The 17,994-nt window shown below is 43.0% G+C and overlaps 2 protein-coding genes across 8 annotated transcripts in view; one reads left to right on the top strand and one right to left on the bottom strand.

Moving 5' to 3' along the window:
• The window catches only part of LOC138039781 (leucine zipper transcription factor-like protein 1), a 33,839-nt gene extending 23,516 nt beyond the window's left edge, over positions 1 to 10,323 (bottom strand). For 4 of the 7 annotated variants that reach the window (XM_068885627.1, XM_068885637.1, XM_068885632.1 and 1 more), the window contains exons 1-3: positions 10,253 to 10,315; positions 2,417 to 2,479; positions 1,740 to 1,874 (exon numbers count right to left, since the gene is read on the bottom strand). In XM_068885627.1, the coding sequence (XP_068741728.1) occupies positions 1,740 to 1,874; positions 2,417 to 2,479; positions 10,253 to 10,297 (243 nt within the window). In that variant the 5' untranslated portion in view covers positions 10,298 to 10,315. Of the gene's footprint in view, positions 1 to 1,739; positions 1,875 to 2,397; positions 2,480 to 7,127; positions 7,188 to 10,252 lie in introns of all 7 variants that reach the window. The other 3 variants (XM_068885646.1, XM_068885649.1, XM_068885657.1) reach the window with 3 other exon arrangements.
• Positions 10,324 to 10,536: 213 nt separating this feature from the next.
• On the top strand, positions 10,537 to 12,666 carry LOC138014380 (craniofacial development protein 2-like). The gene is made up of 2 exons (XM_068861444.1): positions 10,537 to 10,593; positions 11,323 to 12,666. The coding sequence occupies exons 1-2, from the start codon at positions 10,537 to 10,539 to the stop codon at positions 12,664 to 12,666; spliced, it is 1,401 nt and encodes a 466-aa protein (XP_068717545.1).
• Positions 12,667 to 17,994: the final 5,328 nt, after the last annotated feature.

Raw genomic sequence — 17,994 nt, 5'->3', positions numbered from 1 at the left:
ATAGAATCCGGACCTATTAGGTTAGGCATTATTTTACGTTGCTTCACCAGATCTGATTTTATCAAAAGGAAACCTCGCGAAGACGTTTGGCAGTTTAGAAGTTCGTGTTTTGAACGTGTAAAATTTAACAAATAATTCTCATAAAACAGCATCCATCCTCTTGTAGCTCAGTCGGTTGAGCGGCGGAGATCTAACCCGAAGGTGGTGGGTTCAATTCCCACCCTGGTCAGAGTTTTTCTCTGTCCTTGTGTGGGCCCATTTCCATCAGTAGGGCTTAAACGCTCACATGGTTCATATGGGATAGAAATCTAGCACTTCACATTACACTCTATTCAGTTAACTATGTATTATATTGACTGTTTCGTTGGCACTTAGCGATAGCTACTATATTAGTTGTACAGTAGAGACCGGTTTGACGAGTTTAATTGCTGACGTTGCCCCGCACGCACAAATCTGTCACACGTTCTTGGTTGTTTACAATATTCATTTGCTAAAAATTTAGTGAAAAAAGAAAGTTGGGTAATAAATAGTTTATATCATGTTTTTGGTGTGTAGTATCGCTGAGGATTTGTACTCCTTGTTTGTATTTTGACTCACCCTAGCGGGCTCGTCAAAATACAGCACAACTCGTAAAAGTAAGAATGGAACGATTCTAGCAAATGGTAAGGGCATTTCCCGAATTCCATTTTCCAACTACCTCTGGAGGTTGTCCTCAATTTCCGAAAAGATTTTCCAGAAAATGGCCTTTTCATTTGACCTCAGACTGAAATTTCCGGATTTTTTGGCTAAATGGTAAGCACCCTTCATTTTCAGCAAAACAAGTTTGTCTTCTTCAAAGTTTGTCTTTTAATGTATTCACATTGCATTCACTAAAATACCATAAAGGAGCAAGGGCTAGATACTCCGCAAGGTGAATTTTTGAGTGATAAGAAGAAGAGCAAAATGTTTTTCTCATGAAAAGCTTAAAACTTGGATCGACTTGCATGGCGCCCGGCGTAGTGGGATTGTGATGTTGAAAAACAATTTTGATTCAATGCGTCAAGGGCTTTCACGTTTTTACCAAGGCATCTTGCAGCTCGCCAAAAAAGGTCACAAGACCTTTTCCCACTGATGGGAGGAACGAGTAGCTCAAACTTGGTGGAAGAAGTACTTTCTGTGGACAAACCGTTTCGTTGTGATTTTTTCCCAATTTCAGCAACCGAATTCGAAAGAAGGCTAAACTCGCTTGGTTTTCTGCGTTACTCTTGAACAACATTCTCCGAGAAACATTGGCAGGCTTTTTTGTTATTCGTATTCCCAGTTGTGTTTGCGCTATTAGTCTATCAAGGAATCAGTCAAGCGACCAGCTCATAATTCTCGACTCCTTTGACTCAATTCTCGACTCGATTCTCGATTGTCTTTCCTCAATCCTCAATCCTCAATCCTCGGTCCTCGCGAGAATCGAGGATCGAGTCGAGAATTGAGACTCAAAAGACACTGTCAACTTACTTTTGCACGGTACTGTAATCTAAAATTGGTGATACTGGACAAAAACATATACAGGTGCCACTGACATCTGCTACCACTCAATCCATCAATTATTAATGAAATGGAGCCAGATCACACCCAGCCCTACTCTTCACAAACGGTGTGTGGATTCTTTTAATGCATGTGCAGCCTTGTTTATTTAATGTGACCCTGGCATGAAGGGCACTACGTTCTACTGGTGAAAATTTTGGATTGATGTGATCTTAAGATACCTGAAGTCGGACAGCAAGGCCATTGAGTTCCATACAGAACTGTTCATATTTCCAAACTCCTTCATCTTGTCCCTCTGGTGACCCTAAAATAGCACCAATGTTGGTGAAGTCTGCTCTTATTTGTTGCTGGATGTACTGAGAGGACAAACAGATGCAGTTAGCTTTGATTTATGTCATTAATATTGACCCATTGGCCCCTAACAGGTTACCCATTTTAGGAATAAAATTGTCTTGCATTAAATGGAGTCGCTCTTTGGAGGGAAGAGAACCTTCCTTCTTGGGAGGAAGAGTTTGACTTTTCCTTGTAGGAAAGATTGCACAAGGGCTAAATATATTTGGAATTTCCTTAGACCTTTAAATCAGACCACAACACTGGAAATTCTGTGCTCCTCAACTTGTATGGCTTCTTTACAAACTAAAATTTAAACATCAACTGAACAAGTGCTGTTAGAAAAGGCCTACATTTTATTGCCTTTAGTCAAAAAGACAAAAAAATCTGACCATTTGCAAATGTCAATGAAAGAGGCAGCACTTAATCCTTTATCCTCAGTTATTTAAAAGCCTTAGAACTCTGATACCTGAGCCACTGAAAGCACTTCTTCAAGCTGTCGTTTATGGTAAGAGCCAGTGGTCAATTTAAGAGAAACGAATTAATTACCGTACTATGTGGTAGTGACCTGTTGAACAGCGAGTGTACTATCCATTTCTTGAAATGGTTCATCTGGCCAGCCATACATGTCCTGAACATAATCACAAAATTAATAATCAAAATGGTGCATTTTGTCTGTTACAAAATGATCTAACAGACACCCCTCTCAAATGAATGCCTCATATCTAATAACACCCCCTCTCCTCTGGCAGTAAAGTCTTCATTAGATGCCCCTCTCTAATATGAAAAAAATGCCCCTGTTTAATAGGCACCCCCTGACACTTATACGAAAATACTCTGAAAGAGCAAAATAGAGCAACAAGGCAATTCAAAGTGAGGCCAAACATAACAACACAATGACCGTGAACTGGGATTCTGACATGGACACAGTGATTTCAAAGAACAATAATGTTAAATCTAGATGGCCTGCACATAGCAATGTCTGGTCTTTACAAATTCTCTTGAAATTTTCAGCAAAAGTATGATAGTTTAAAGGACCTTGTTACAGTAATGAGAATAACTGCTTCTCTCTTTTAATTTCTTCCCATCTGTTAAAAGCCCCCCTCCCCTCCCCTCCCCAACCCCTAAGATTAGACAAACCCTGGTCATCACTATATCATTCACAGTACTTGACTTGCAAAAGTCAACAACAGGTCATTAACCCATTGACTCCTGAACTGCCACCCATTGATAAGTAAAAATTGTCTGGCATTCGACAGAGTAAGATCTATGAAGCCTCACTCTCAGGGTTAAACAACTTTCAGGTGACAAACGCCGTGCTCCAGCAAGAAATTCTACTACGTTGAGATCTTCAAAATCATGAAAAATAATATGCTTAAATTAAATTCCCTATGCCTAGATGTCTGGCCACACGGACAGGATTTTAAATAAAAATTATTTGCCATAAATGTTTGAAACATTATCCGTTGACTGATTGATAAAATAATACAAAGCAAAGTAGTGTGTTCTACATGTGTGTGTACCTCTATTTAAAATCCAAAAAAGCAAAAGAATGATCATCTAGAAATTGGGGGACAACTCACTCATGGGTCATGTGGGGCAGACCAACAACTAGTAGCCTTCTTCACACACATTCTTTTGGCTTGTCATGCAATGTTTACTCACTGGCAAGGAAAGACTGCATGATGAGCCAAATGAATGTGTGCAACAACTTGTAGGCAAAATACCTCTGCCATCCACACGAAATAACAGGACACTATGGAGAGCTAAAGGGAGTCCCTGCTGAATACTCTGCCACTTTTAGACTTTGGTGGTGTTCTTTGACGAACAAGTCAAATAGATGCAACAAATAGATGCTACATGCATGTTATGCATACATGATGGGGTAATCAGCAATTCAGTGCAGTTTTCTGCACCTGCATATGCATTTTACGGTCCCTCCCCTCATTAAGATTACTTTTTGACTTGAGAACTTCTAACAGATTTCATTTGATAACTTATTAGCTCGTTGATTCCAATCAGCAGATCAGTATGGATCAAGGAACGTCAAACGACTTAAAATATTCAATGCTTATCAAATTCAACAAGTTTTCAATCCCATTTTCGGGGGTTTCAATAAGCACCCACGGCTGACGAAAAGCGTCGGCTACTTCACTTAGAGAAGTCAGGTACTGTTTCCCCCAAATTGAATTAATTGAAGGATTCCTTGAAACCTAAAGTAAAATTCATTTTTGATGGACTTGAATGTACTTTTTTTAAACTCAATTTCAAAATAATTATCATATTTGTTACTACTATCTTCGAGCTACAGTGAATAGCTAACATTTTTCCGCATAACTTGCCTAGACCAACTATTGCATTTTTTTACGTAATTCAATCACGTTTAGCTATGTCTGCAAACAAACCAAGACGTTTTGTGCAAAACAGATTGTTATTGAGTAATCGTTGCATCAAGACTTGTTTTCCACTAAAAAAGTAAAGTTTTTGTTTAGTTTCATTGGTCAAGCCTTTTTGTTCATAATTCAGATTAAAATGAATATTCTTATTGTTTGACAGAACTGATTTCTCATGTTGACCCAACAAAATTATTGCGGTTTGTCAAGGGGAGGTGCGGTGGCCTCCTGGTTAGTGTGCTCGACTCCGGATCGAGTGGTCCGGGTTCGGGTCCTGGCTGGGGACATTGTGTTGTGTTCTTGGGCAAGACACGTTACTCCCGCAGTGCCTCTCTCCACTCAGGTGTATAAATGGGTACCGGCAAAATGCTGGGGGTAACCCTGCGATGGACTGCAGTGCTCGACCTTAGCGGTAGTCCACTAGTCCTGGACTAGTGCAAAATGCTTCTGGACTAGTAGAAACTTAGAACCACTAGTCACAGGACCAGTAACTACTTTGTAATTAGTTTTTGCAATGTCTAAAAAAAATTCATTTGGTGACAACAAAATACACGTCTTGTAAAATTACTGTTGTTTCGATGCGTTCCTCGGAACGTTTCAATCAAGAAAACAGATACCGTAGTCTAATGCGAGGACTGAGGCGAGAAGACTAAATAACGCTGAGGTTGGGACTGGGCACTAAGGAACTCCCAGCCCACCATCTTTGTCTCGACTGCCCGTGTTCTTATCATAAAGTGATTAGAGGCCTATTTTTTTAGTTCTAACAACAGAGATTATCCAAACAAATGCCATAAAGAGGGTAGTGGAGACGCAGAAAAGACATTGGAGACAAAAGAGAGCAAGAGCAATGAAGCAACCAAGAAATCTTCATATGATCAAGAGGATCGAACCATTAAAGTCAGGCATTTCCACCCTGAATGGAAAAACACTTCTTCCTTGGGTTATTTACAAAGATGGCGAAAAGATATTGCAAATAATAATATTGCCATGCTGCAATCAGGAAGGACTACCAGAGATTTACTCAAGACTAGTAAATTTTCAGTTCAAGTAGTCCCAGGGCAAGCGATCAAAAAAGTTGCTTCAGGCTACAGAAACCAGGATAAGCTCCGGCTTTGATGGGCTACTTGGCTTGTAAACAGACTTTTTTGTCTAGGCAAATGAAAACGTTTCAATTAGCACTTGAAAAAACGCACACAAAAGTTTGCCGTTCATGACAGCTTGAAATTGGTAGTGATGATGATATCAAGTTGTAGAGACGTCATGTAACGTTTATATCGTTAATTTTCCTTTTGAAATTATCAAAAGAATGCTCTTAATTGCACACTGAGTGTCGCTGTTGATAAGAAATCTTCCTTTATCTTTTGTACGCAATTTGGTGCCCAGACTGCTGCAAATCACATTTCAGAGCTTCCAGATTTCAAAATTTTGTGATACAGTCAGCTAGCTACTCGACTTCAACCAGCTGTTAGAGATTCCAACCCTCCCGATTTGATGTCTTGCCTCCCGCTCTCCAGATTTTTACCAAATTCTGCCAATTTATTATAAAATTCTGAAAAATAGGGAATAATTGCTAATCTTTAGAATTTTTGGCCATCTGTCACTGTGAAACTTACTTTCGTCGTGAAGAGCATTATGGTATGTTATGACCGTGCAGACTCATAAGGTCAGCAGTCTTACCCGACTTAGCTGCAAAATCATGGCGGACAAGGCAAAGGGTCATGACCGAGACTCTAGTTGTGAATGTGATTCTTCAGAAGATAGCCGTAATAATGATGAGAAGCAGGCCAGGAAGAAGACAAAAAAATATAAAACCAGATACTCAAGGAGTGGGAGAAGACGTATCCATTCCTCAAGGCTTGTCCTACGTCTGTTTCCGAAAAGGAGTACAAGTTCCACTGCAGTTGTTGCAATTCAAATCTCTCATGTGCGCAAGGAGGCATGAATGATGTTGCCAAACACGCAACTAAAGATTGATTTCTAAAGATTTTAATTTGCTCGAGGCCTTCAGTTTGTTTAACTAATGTCTAAAAAAGTGACAATTGATTTGTTTCATCATGGCTTTTAGGTACCCCAAAGCATAAAGTGAATGAGAAAGCAGCAACAAATAGTTCATTACACAGGTTTTTGCAGAAACCGGCTGAGGAGGATCCGTCAACTGTTCATCCATCAATACAAGCGGAGGTTAAAATGGCCATGATGATCGTTCATCACAATACATTTTTCAATTTATCAGACCATCTGACACAAATTGTTAAATCTGAATTCCAAGGTAGTGCTGCAGCTAAAAATTTTGCTTGTGGACGTACTAAGACTTCTGCCATTATTAACCGCCTTGGAGACGAATTTAAGGCGGAATTGGTAGATGATATGAAGAAGTTTTATGATTGATGGAAGTAATGAAACTGGAATAGCAAAAATGTATCCCATCACAGTCCGCATTTATGATGTGAACTTAGTAGTGACAATATGTCTCATGTTTTTTCGATCAGCAATTGCCTTGTTAACCAATTTCAACAGGTTTTTGCAAAGGGAAGATCCTCTCATATACTTGATGCATACACAGATGGAAACGTTCCTAAACAAGTTGGCTGTTAAATTCAGAAGACCAGAGAAAGTCATGGAGCACAAAGAAAAGTTTGGAACTCTGAAGGGTTTGGACATTAGTTTGGAGAATCAGAAAGCAGATGCTGCTGTGACAATTGGTATGGTAACAAAGGGACGACTCAGAAAGTTTCTGGATGAAGGAGACATTGACATTTGTGATGTTGACCAATTTTATGATGGTGTCAGAAGGTTGTGTTTTCATTGATTTCAGTTTAAGGAATGAATGCAGTATGGACAATGTAGAAGAAGTGTTGTCTTCTCTAATCCTCGAGAAATGGATACCTTAGAAGAGGAATTCTTTGTCTATCAGGCCATGAGTGAAGCAGACATCCCAGCACATATCTGGAAAGAATCAAAAGTTGTGGAAAAGTTGGATGATGACAGCAATGAGGTTACATATCACTGGATGGACAATGATATGGGGAAGTTTGCAAGAGAAACTTCCAAATCTTAGCAAGGTGGCATTGGCTGTTTTGACAGTACCACATAGTAATGCAGGAGAAGAGCGGGGGTTTTCCATGATAAGGAAAAACAAAACAGATTTTCGCTTTAACTTGGATCCTCGAAGATCGCTCAGCTTGATTATGACTATCAAAATGAATAAGCCAGCAAACTTACTACCATGCCACAGATTCAAGCCTTCTAATAAGCCTGCTAACAAAATGCAAAGCAGCATGCAGAGAATACAACAGAGCCCATGCCACTGCAGTGGCACCACACTGAATGCCGGGTATGTCTTGTGGACATTAATTTTACAATTATTTATGAATTTTTGATGTTGCATTTAAAAGTAGTAAACGAAATCTCCCTGTTAATGTTGGATTCTGAAAAGGTGGATTGCGCCATTAAAGAAAACTGCAAAGGTGTGTGTGATGAGAATAGACCTTATAGTATAACTCAGGCCGGAATGATGGCACTTGAGAGAACCTAAATTTGCAAAATTTCCTGGGGGGGAGGGGGGGCATGCCCCCGGACCCCCCTAGATTACTTCCTATTTTCCATCACATGGGGTTGGAATCTCTGAGCTGTGTACTTCAAATTTTATTGAAACGAAGCTAAAGAGCCGTGTGCATAAACAATTAAGAGCCAAAACTTAAAAATTACAGGCATCGTTGAAAAAGCTTATATTACATTAACTAAGGCTAAGTGGCCTGCTTAGCCTCCGCTGACGGACTGTTCCATGTTACTGCGCCCCAGTAAACAGACCTAATCGGCTATTAAACTCATGTTGTACCCAATTCAAACCCTTTGGGAATAAAAACACTTTGTTCCAGGAATTTCCATATAGTTTAAATATGAATGCTACATTATCATGCAAATAAAATACACAAAGAATCTTGATCCCGGGAGATCTGAATTGGATACAACATGAGTTAGCCGGTCTATTAGAGACCTCGCAGACGACATCTTCTATGGTCGCTATCGATCACGGCAAGAACACCTTGAAAGGCATAACTACAGAATACAGGGCCAATTTTCTAGGTATATTTGTTGAGCCGGCTCGGTGGCTCGCCAGTCACCTTGAATGTCTAAAGACCGCGTGGCTCGGCGGCTCGCCAGTCGTTTTGAACGTCAAAAGATCGAGTGGCCCGGTGGCTCGCCAGTCGTTTTGAATGTAGAAAGATCAAGTGGCTTGGCGGCTCGCCAGTTGTCTTCGCTCTATGAAAATGACGAAATTCCGATTCCAAAGACCAAATTAAGTTCCTTTCACTTTGTTTACCTACCAAAGATTTCCTTGCGAATTGCGAATTCTCGTGTCGCCATTTTGTTTATTTGACTATTGCCAGACTCTCCCTGATCATTTTATGAATTCGTGTCCAGGATTGCGCTTCTTTAGGGACCAGTTCCCCTTTGGGTCAAAAAATTTTCACATTGACCAACTAATACATGATCAAAATTTTATTGATGCACTACACGCTGTCACAAGGAGACAGCTTCTCTTTAGTGATTAGGTCAAAGTACTCTTTTAACATTTTAGCTTTCAATTTGCGATTTGGTTAACCACACTTTTTATGAAATCGTCTGAAGAATATAGCACTCGTTTACTGATTAAGCCTAAGAGCTTGTTTCAGTGATTAGGTCGAAGCACTCTTTTAATTAACATTTTAGCTTTCAATTTGCGATTTGGTTAGCCACACTTTTTATGAAATCGCCTGAAGAATTTACCGGTAGCACTCGTTTACTGATTAAGCCTAAGCGCTTGTTTCAGTGATTTGATTGAAGCACTCTTTTTATTAACATTTTAGCTTTCAATTTGCGGTTTGGTTAACTACACTTTGTATGAGATCGTCTGAAGAATATAGCACTCGTTTACTGATTAAGCCTAAGCGCTTGTTTCAGTGATTAGGTCGAAGCACTCTTTTAATTACCATTTTAGCTTTCAATTTGCGATTTGAATATAGCACTCGTTTACTGATTAAGCCTAAGCGCTTGTTTCAGTGATTTGATTGAAGCACTCTTTTTATTAACATTTTAGCTTTCAATTTGCGGTTTGGTTAACTACACTTTGTATGAGATCGTCTGAAGAATATAGCACTCGTTTACTGATTAAGCCTAAGCGCTTGTTTCAGTGATTAGGTCGAAGCACTCTTTTAAGATTTTAGCTGTCAATTTGTGATTTGGTTAACCACACTAAAACCACTGCGAGGCCACCGAGCCACTCTTATATATCTACCTCGCTCCACTGCCGAGCCGGCGAGCCGCCGAGCCACTCTGTTATATATCTACTTAGTTCTTAAGGCACTAAAACCACTGCCGAGCCGGCGAGCCGCCGAGCCACTCTTTTATATATCTACATATTTCTTAAGGCACTAAAACCACTGCTGAGAAGGCGAGCCGCCGAGCCACTCTCTTATATATCTACCTCGTTCTTAAGGCACTAAAACCACTGCCGAGAAGATTTTAGCTGTCAATTTGTGATTTGGTTAACCACACTAAAACCACTGCGAGGCCACCGAGCCACTCTTATATATCTACCTCGCTCCACTGCCGAGCCGGCGAGCCGCCGAGCCACTCTGTTATATATCTACTTAGTTCTTAAGGCACTAAAACCACTGCCGAGCCGGCGAGCCGCCGAGCCACTCTGTTATATATCCCTTTAGAACTCATTCTTTCATCACTGAGCGTAACTGACGAGCCGACGAGCCACTTGAGAGAGATAGACCTTACCAAATATATACCTTACTCGTTCTTTAAACACTTTACGCGACTGCCGAGCCGGCGAGCCGCCGAGCCACTAAAATATATACTTTACTCGTTCTTTAAACACTTCACGCGACTGCCGAGCCGGCGAGCCAGCCCGAATAATAAACCGGAAAAATTGGCCCTGTATTCTGTAGTTGCTCCCCTTGAAATATCAAATTACACGAGCATTCAATTCTTTTTACCAATGCTATTGAAATCCTTACCGAAGCCTTCGTTCCACGCCTGTTTCTCCTTGTGATTGGTGTCATCACATCCGTAGCAGCCGCCATTTTGGAGAGTGGTTATTGTTATGGTCAGCAGATGTGGGAAACAAAATACAGTACGCCATGTATGATCCACAAATATGGGCTGCTATCCAGTGCTACGCGGCCACGATATCCAGTGTGTTTACAATATGTGGAGGGTGTAAGTCATTATTTCACCATAGCTGAAACAACCCAAACCTTTACTAATGCTAACATTAGGCCTAAAAACAATGCTTTTGATAATGTTTAAGCCCAAAGAGGCTAGCATTTTTGTAAGGGTCTGGGTTGTTCCAGTTATGGTAAAACAATGACCTGGAACCTGCACTTTACCCTACGGTACTAACAGCGGCCACATCCCGGGTACTGGACTTGGCGGGCTTGCTAAACCAGGTGAGGGTAGCCGACGGGTCTCAAACCCTCGGTGAGTTAGGATTGGGCTGTGTCAGCCCCACTGCATGCGAAGACTGACTCCCGGCGGAACAAGCGCAAGAGATCACCTGTAGATCCAACGGTTTTGAAGGCGGTGGCAGCAAGCGTCGTGGAACGCCTAGAGCACTGACGTGGCACCCAAAGAAGTCCTGGTCATCCACTGCAGCCTGGAAGTCTCCAGTCGTAACGGTCCCCCGTGCCACTGGATCAAGGCTTCCCAGGCCGAGGGAGTGGGTCTGCTCCAGTGCAAAGGCTTTCTCACCATAAGAGTTTCACGCACAGGTCCGTTTTCCTACTCATCATCGATCTGTATCGCACAACCCTCAAGTCCTGCGGCGATGGGCGCGTGGCGAAAGCAAGAGGTGTAGATGAACACTGGCAGTTGTTGTCACAGACCTGCACGCAGGTGGTCCATGGGCAAGTGGTCGCTCTTCCTCCTGAATCCAAGGGCAACAGGAGAGTTCGGCAGCACCTGTGGGCGACTGGGCAGCCTCTTTAGGACAGCACTGCCCACCCTCGCATGAGGGAGGGGGTTAGAAAAGGTACCCCAGACAAATGCTTGCCCTTTTAGTGTCTGGTCAGCTTACCGCGGTTGACAGGCTCATCCTCACAGCGGTCGAACTACACAAAAGAAGAAATTTACACTGGGAGCCTGGAATGTCCGAACACTTTTGGATAGAGCCGGCACCTTGAGACCAGAGAGACGAACAGCACTTGTCGCGAAAGAACTCCAAAGATACCGCATAGAAATCCCTGCACTTAGTGAAACTCGTCTTGCTGACGAAGGCTCCCTGAAGGAAGAGGGAGGTGGATACACCTTCTTCTGGAAAGGAAAGCCGCTAGCAGAAGACAGGATTCACGGTGTCGGGTTTGCCATCAGAATAACTCTGCTGAAGAACACACCAGCCCTGCCAGTCGCAATCAACGAACGCCTCATGAAAGTGCGCATCCCTCTCAGTAAGATCAGATACCTCACAGTTGTCAGCGCATACGCTCCTACCCTCACCAGCCCAGATGAAACCAAGGAGCAGTTCTATGACCAATTTGACCAGGTGATCAGGTCAACTCCCCCAAGTGACAAACTTATCATTTTCGGAGACTTCAATGCCAGGGTAGGAAAAGGCCATAACAGCTGGGAAGGCATTCTTGGCAGACATGGAGTAGGCAAGATCAACGACAACGGCCTACTCCTCCTCAGCAAGTGTGCACAACACAGCCTGTGCATCACCAACACCTTTTTCAGGATGGCAGACAAATATAAGACCACCTGGATGCAACCGAGGTCAAAACATTGGCACATGATTGATTTCGTCATAGTGCGCCAACGTGACATTAGGGACGTCCGTCTGACCCGTGCCATGAGAGTTGCTGAATGCTGGACCGACCACAGACTGGTCCGTACTGTACTCTCGCTACACATTGCACCGCTTCACAGAAAGCAACCCAAGACTGTTAGAGCTTCATACAATGTCGCCAGTCTGGGAAATCCGTTCCGCCTGTCAAAGTTTCAAGAAGTACTTGATGGTAAACTCCAAAATGACCAACCACTGGATACTAGCTCTGAGAAGTGGACTTTCTTCCGTGATACCATTACAGAAGTTGCAAAAGAAGTCCTTGGAGAAAAAACTAGTACCCACGAAGATTGGTTTGACGAGAAAGACGAGAAGATCAAGGATGCCCTCTATATTAAGAACAAGGCTTTCATCGAGTGGCAAAACGATCCATCATCTGTCTCTAAACGTGACAAATTTAAGACTCTACAGGCCAAAGTCCAGTCTGAACTTCGACATATGCAGGACAAATGGTGGGAGGTCAAAGCAGCTCAAGTCCAGCTCTACGCGGACACCCACAACGCCAACAAATTCTTCAGCTCACTGAAGACAGTCTTTGGCCCTTCCGCCTCAGGCTGCTCCCCTTACTGCCCTCAGATGGGTCAACCCTGATCAAAGACCAAGAGGGACTGAGTAAGCGCTGGCAAGAGCACTTCAGTAACCTGCTCATTAGACCCTCTTCAGTTGATGCAAATGCGCTGAATCAGATCCCCCAGCAGCCAATGCACGACTCGCTCGCAGATCCCCCAAAGATGGAAGAGATTGAGAAGGCGATCCGCCAGACAAACTCAGGCAGAGCGTCAGGAAAGGATGGTATCCCTGCAGAGATCTACAAGGCAGCAGGCCCCAAAGGCCTTGAAGCCTTCCACCATGTACTTCTGCGTATCTGGGAGGAGGAGAAGATGCCGGTCGATTTCAGAGATGCTTTGATTGTCTCACTGTACAAGAACAAGGGGAGCAAATCAGACTGTGGGAACTACAGGGGCATCTCTCTCCTCTCTATCGCAGGGAAAATCTTTGCAAGAGTCATCCTCAACAGACTCATCCAAGTCTCGGAGCAGAACCTCCCAGAGGTACAGTGTGGCTTCAGGCCCGGTAGAAGCACTGTCGACAAGATATTCGCAATGAGACAACTACAAGAGAAATCCATTGAACAAAACATGCCATTGTACTCTGTTTTCATCGACCTGGCGAAGGCGTTTGACTCAGTCAATAGGGAAGCCCTTTGGGTAGTCCTAGAGAGCATTGGATGTCCACCGAAGTTCATTTCCATGATCAGACTCTTCCACGATGGCATGACTGGACAGGTCCTCTCCAGCGGTAACGTGACTAAAGCCTTTGTAATTAGCAACGGCGTGAAGCAGGGCTATGTTCTAGCCCCGGTCCTCTTCAACGTCTTCTTCACCTGCATGCTGTCTCACGCTGTCCGTGACCTGGAGAAAGGCGTGTATATCCGCTACCGTCTAGATGGATCCCTCTTTGACCTACGTCGCCTCACAGCCAAGACAAAGAGTCTACAAGCCCTCCTTCAAGTAGTCCTCTTCACCGACGACTGCGCCCTGGTGGCCCACACCGAAACAGACCTGCAGCGGATGATGGACCGCTTTTCAGATGCCTCCAAGCTCTTCGGCGTGACAGTCAGTCTCGGCAAGACCAAGGTGCTCCACCAACCTACGCCAAACACCCACCCCCCGGCGCCCACCATTATCATAGATGACACAACGTTTTCTAATGTCGAACATTTCAAGTACCTTGGAAGCACCATTTCTTGTGACGGCTCCCTGGACAAAGAGTTAGGTACAAGAATCAGCAAGGCAAGCCAGGCACTGGGCAGACTACGCAATAGAGTATTGAACCAGCATAACATCACGCTGTCAACAAAGCTGAAGGTCTACAATGCCGTGGTTCTTCCCTCCCTTCTCTACGGCTGCGAAACATGGACACTGTATCGCAGGCATGTGAAGAAGTTGGAATATTTCCACATGCGAGCTCTCCGACATACTCGGTATCTGCTGGCAGGACCGAGTTACCAACTTAGAGGTACTGGACCGTGCCAACTCTACCAGCATCGAGTCCATGCTCCTCAAGGCCCAACTCCGATGGGTGGGGCATGTCATCCGCATGGAGGAGTTCCGGATTCCCAGGCGCCTGATGTATGGAGAGCTCCAACTTGGCAAGCGAAACCAAGGCCGCCCCAAGCTGAGATACAAAGACACTGTGAAAGCAAACCTCCAGTGGTGCCACATCAAGCCCAGGGAATTGGAAGAGCGCGCAATGGACAGACCAGTATGGAGAGCCTCAATACACAAAGCTGCGTCCAACTTTGAGGAAGCTCGTAGCCAGAAACTCACTGCTGCCAGAGAACGACGCCACAAAGCACCATCAGCAGTGATCACGACAACGGATTTCCAGTGCCCCCACTGTTCAAGACTCTGCGCCTCTAGGCTAGGACTGCAGAGCCACCTCCGTGTGCATAGATGAGCAGCAAAACGCAAAAGTCATCATCGGGTCCGATGGACAACCACCACTAATGCAGGTTCAATTGCTGCTAATTTACAGAGATGTATAATACACAGTGTAATGGCGTGACTTCATGCAAGACGCGCTGCGTGGCGGGGATATTATGCATATTAGGTATCGTCATGTACTGTTTTGTAGTAGAGTATATAATAGGCAAGAGCGTGGTAGACGATGGACGCTAGCAGTACAGCAAAATTTGCGCATAAGAACCTGGATTTTTCCTACTTAGCCTAAATAGGCCCTTATAGAAATGGTATTTAGTGGGATTCTAGGCTACTTATATTCTTAAATAGGCTCTTTATTTGATAGGGGCACCAGCGATCAGCACCGATGACTACTGCAGGGCATATGTGATATAGAATAGGTATAGCGCTGTAGTAAATAATTACGTAGAAGACAGTTTAGATGATAACCATACGGTAAATTTATCTTTCCAAAGTACTAGCGTGCATTTCTGTTCATTTTTTGAATCTTACTTACTGAAACCTTGACTAAGTGTTTTTTTTGTATTTTCATATGTGCCTTCATAACTTATCCAAAATTTTAGGCTAAATACGTTTTTATCAAAAGGGGGCTAAAAATGAAAAATTTCGCCTGAGAGGTTCTTAAATTTTAGGTTCTTATACGTGCGTTTTTATTGTAGTGAGAAGCAAGTGTGAATTATGTACTATATCAACCGGACATTAAATATTGGCGACGAGGATACAAACGGAATGGCGGCCAACATTGGATACAAACAATTTCAGAATTCGATGTTCGCAAAGACTCTGAAACTGTACGCGCGCTCATACATTGTCCAATACTCCGACATAATGAGATTCATGGCACTTCACAAAAGAAATCACAAAGTGTTCCCAAACCTTAATTCTTAAAAAAATAGTAACAGTTTTGCGAGACTTAAAGAGCGGGACACTTTGTGACACTTTGTGATGTCTATTGTGACGTACCAGGAATCTCATTATGTAGGAGTATTAGACATGTATGAGAACTTTGGGGAATGATATCTTCATTTCAGAATTACTAGCTGGACATTACCTTCTTAAAACGTCTCAGCGAACCATTTCTTAATCCGAAACTGCTACTAGGTGACCTCTTTTTAAGTGCCAAAAACTGTAAAAATATCCCTACTTTACCCTCGTTGCGAATCTTTTAGGTGATGTTTTAGTAAAGAAATCTATAGCTGTTCGGGAAACGTACAACCGAAATTGTTAGAACAGTTTGACTCTCCCGAACACATATTTCACCGAAGGTTATCGTTGGGTGCCACTGATATATTGACAATGGCCATGATCCAAGAGAAAGAGAAGAAAACTTTTGAAAGACTTGCTAACTTTAGCTCAAGCTCTTTAATATGCCCGCAGCCTTGAAATCGCAGATCAACCCGATACAAAAGTACCGGTAGAGAGTGAAACGCCAACTGAGGTTACGATCAAACAAGAAGTCGATAAAATCACCGTGGACAAAAATAGAGAAAACTTGTGTTTTGCAGTGTCATTGCGGGAAATATTGGCCGCATCAAGGCGGACAAAGAAAATGCCCAGCTCGTTCTGAAAGTAGTGCACGCGATGTGAAAGAAGAAACCATTTTGCAAAGTGTTGCAAAAACAGTCAATAAATTAAAGCCACAAGGGATTTAGCACAAGGAGACGAGCCAAAACCTGCCACATCCTCTGACAGCAGTGACGAGGAGTCCACGTGTACGCTTCAAGAGGTGAACCTCGTGGGAAAGACGGACAACAGACCCCCAAAAACGGTGTTAATACGCGATTTGCATGATAGCGTCGTTTCACTACGGAGACCAGAATGCTTTGTTATTCAGATTTTTCTTCTCTCAGTAGGAACAAAAAAAAAACAAATTTTTTAAACTCAAAGCGGTCTGGTCTTCGTAGTAAACGACACCATCATGCAAATCGCATATTAGCGGCGTTGAGAACTTCCGACTTCCACCCGTCCAATATGGCGACCGAAATACAAATTACCCGGTTTCCGGGAATGGACTCTCAATGTGACAAGCTTGTGTCCACTTGTATCGCCTGCCAATCTAACACGCCGCAAACACATTGCGAGCCACTGATGATGACTGTGCTACAAGGACCGTGGGATAAGGTCAGAGTAGATTTTGAATACTTTGGCGGGCCCATTGCAAGCGGAGACCTCGCCCTGGTATTCTACGTATAATACTCCATATACCCAGTGGTTGAATTGGTACGGTCTACCATAGAAAAAAGGCAACAATCTCGTTATTGAGAAGGGTAATCGACATATATGGTGTGCCAAAGAGAGATTAAAATCGGATAACGGGCTTCAACAGCCATAAATTTGAAGAATATTCGCAATAATTGGGATCCAAGCAGCTGCAAGTGACACCCGGATGGGTCGAGGATAATGAAGACCGCACGGATGGCTGCATTGGAAGGCACTGGCCCGGTGACGGATGGTGTGTGGAGGGGAGTCAGGACATAAAGAGCAACTGAACGTGCCCTGCAACTGCATTCAATCTTGTTTTCATTTGTGCTGTTAACCTTGCTTGAAACAACAAGTTCATAAAAGCAAGAGATATTTTAATTTTCGCGCAATCATTTGAACGTTTCTTTTTTATTGAGGCCGCTGCAACAACTTGCTCCTTTAGAATCGATAATTCTTACAACAAGATTCAACGTTTTAGCGCCAAGACAATTTTAAAGTGCCCATGACCCCAAAATATTTTTTTCGCTAAAACGAATCTTTGCACCTATTCGAAACGCATTGCGGCCATTTTTTCTTTTTTCTAACAAATCCTGCCATTTTCTAGGCTTCGAAAGTTGCGAAAATCCAAGCATCTTTTGTTCTCGACTGAGTCAGAAGGGGAGTGGGTCTATTCCTGGTTTGACGTCACAATTTACTTTGCATGTATTTTACTTAATACAATGTAAATCAGTTTGTGACGTCAAATTAAGAATAGACCCACTCCCCTTCTGACTCGGTCGTGAACAAAAGATGCTTGAATTTTCGCAACTTTCGAAGCCTAGAAAATGGCAGGATTTGAAAAAAATGATCGCAATGCGTTTCGAACAGGTGCAAAGATTCATTTTAGCGAAAAAAATATTTTGGGGTAATGGGCACTTTAATCAGTACCATTTTCTCTCAGTCCCGCGGCAGAATGGTTCATCTTTGATTCCCTGGCTCTAATTTTTTCAAAACAGTCGAGATGTTCAGTACAAGACCGTACAAGGGAAATCGGGCTTCTCTACGCAATTGTAAAAATTGCATTCATAACTGCGAAGATCATAGCTTCACTTGAGAGATAAACAATCTGAATGCAAAACTTTTTACTACTAAGTATAAACGGTTCAGTGAATGATGCAGTGAATGAGTTCTCGATTGTTCTGATCCGGTTGACCTGACTGACAATAATCATTAAACACCGCGTTGTGTATCAAAG

This window comes from Montipora capricornis, chromosome 1 (assembly GCF_036669925.1).
Source record: "Montipora capricornis isolate CH-2021 chromosome 1, ASM3666992v2, whole genome shotgun sequence".
In the NCBI taxonomy this organism is placed as follows: domain Eukaryota; kingdom Metazoa; phylum Cnidaria; class Anthozoa; order Scleractinia; family Acroporidae; genus Montipora; species Montipora capricornis.
This window is presented reverse-complemented; position numbering and strand designations above follow the sequence as displayed.

Coding starts and splice junctions, on each gene's coding strand:
- LOC138014380 (XM_068861444.1), top strand. CDS start 10,537: ATGTTTAAGCCCAAAGAGGCTAGCATTTTTGTAAGGGTCTGGGTTGTT. Junction 10,594..11,322: donor TCTGGGTTGTTCCAGTTATG/GTAAAACAATGA, acceptor CGCGGTTGACAG/GCTCATCCTCACAGCGGTCG.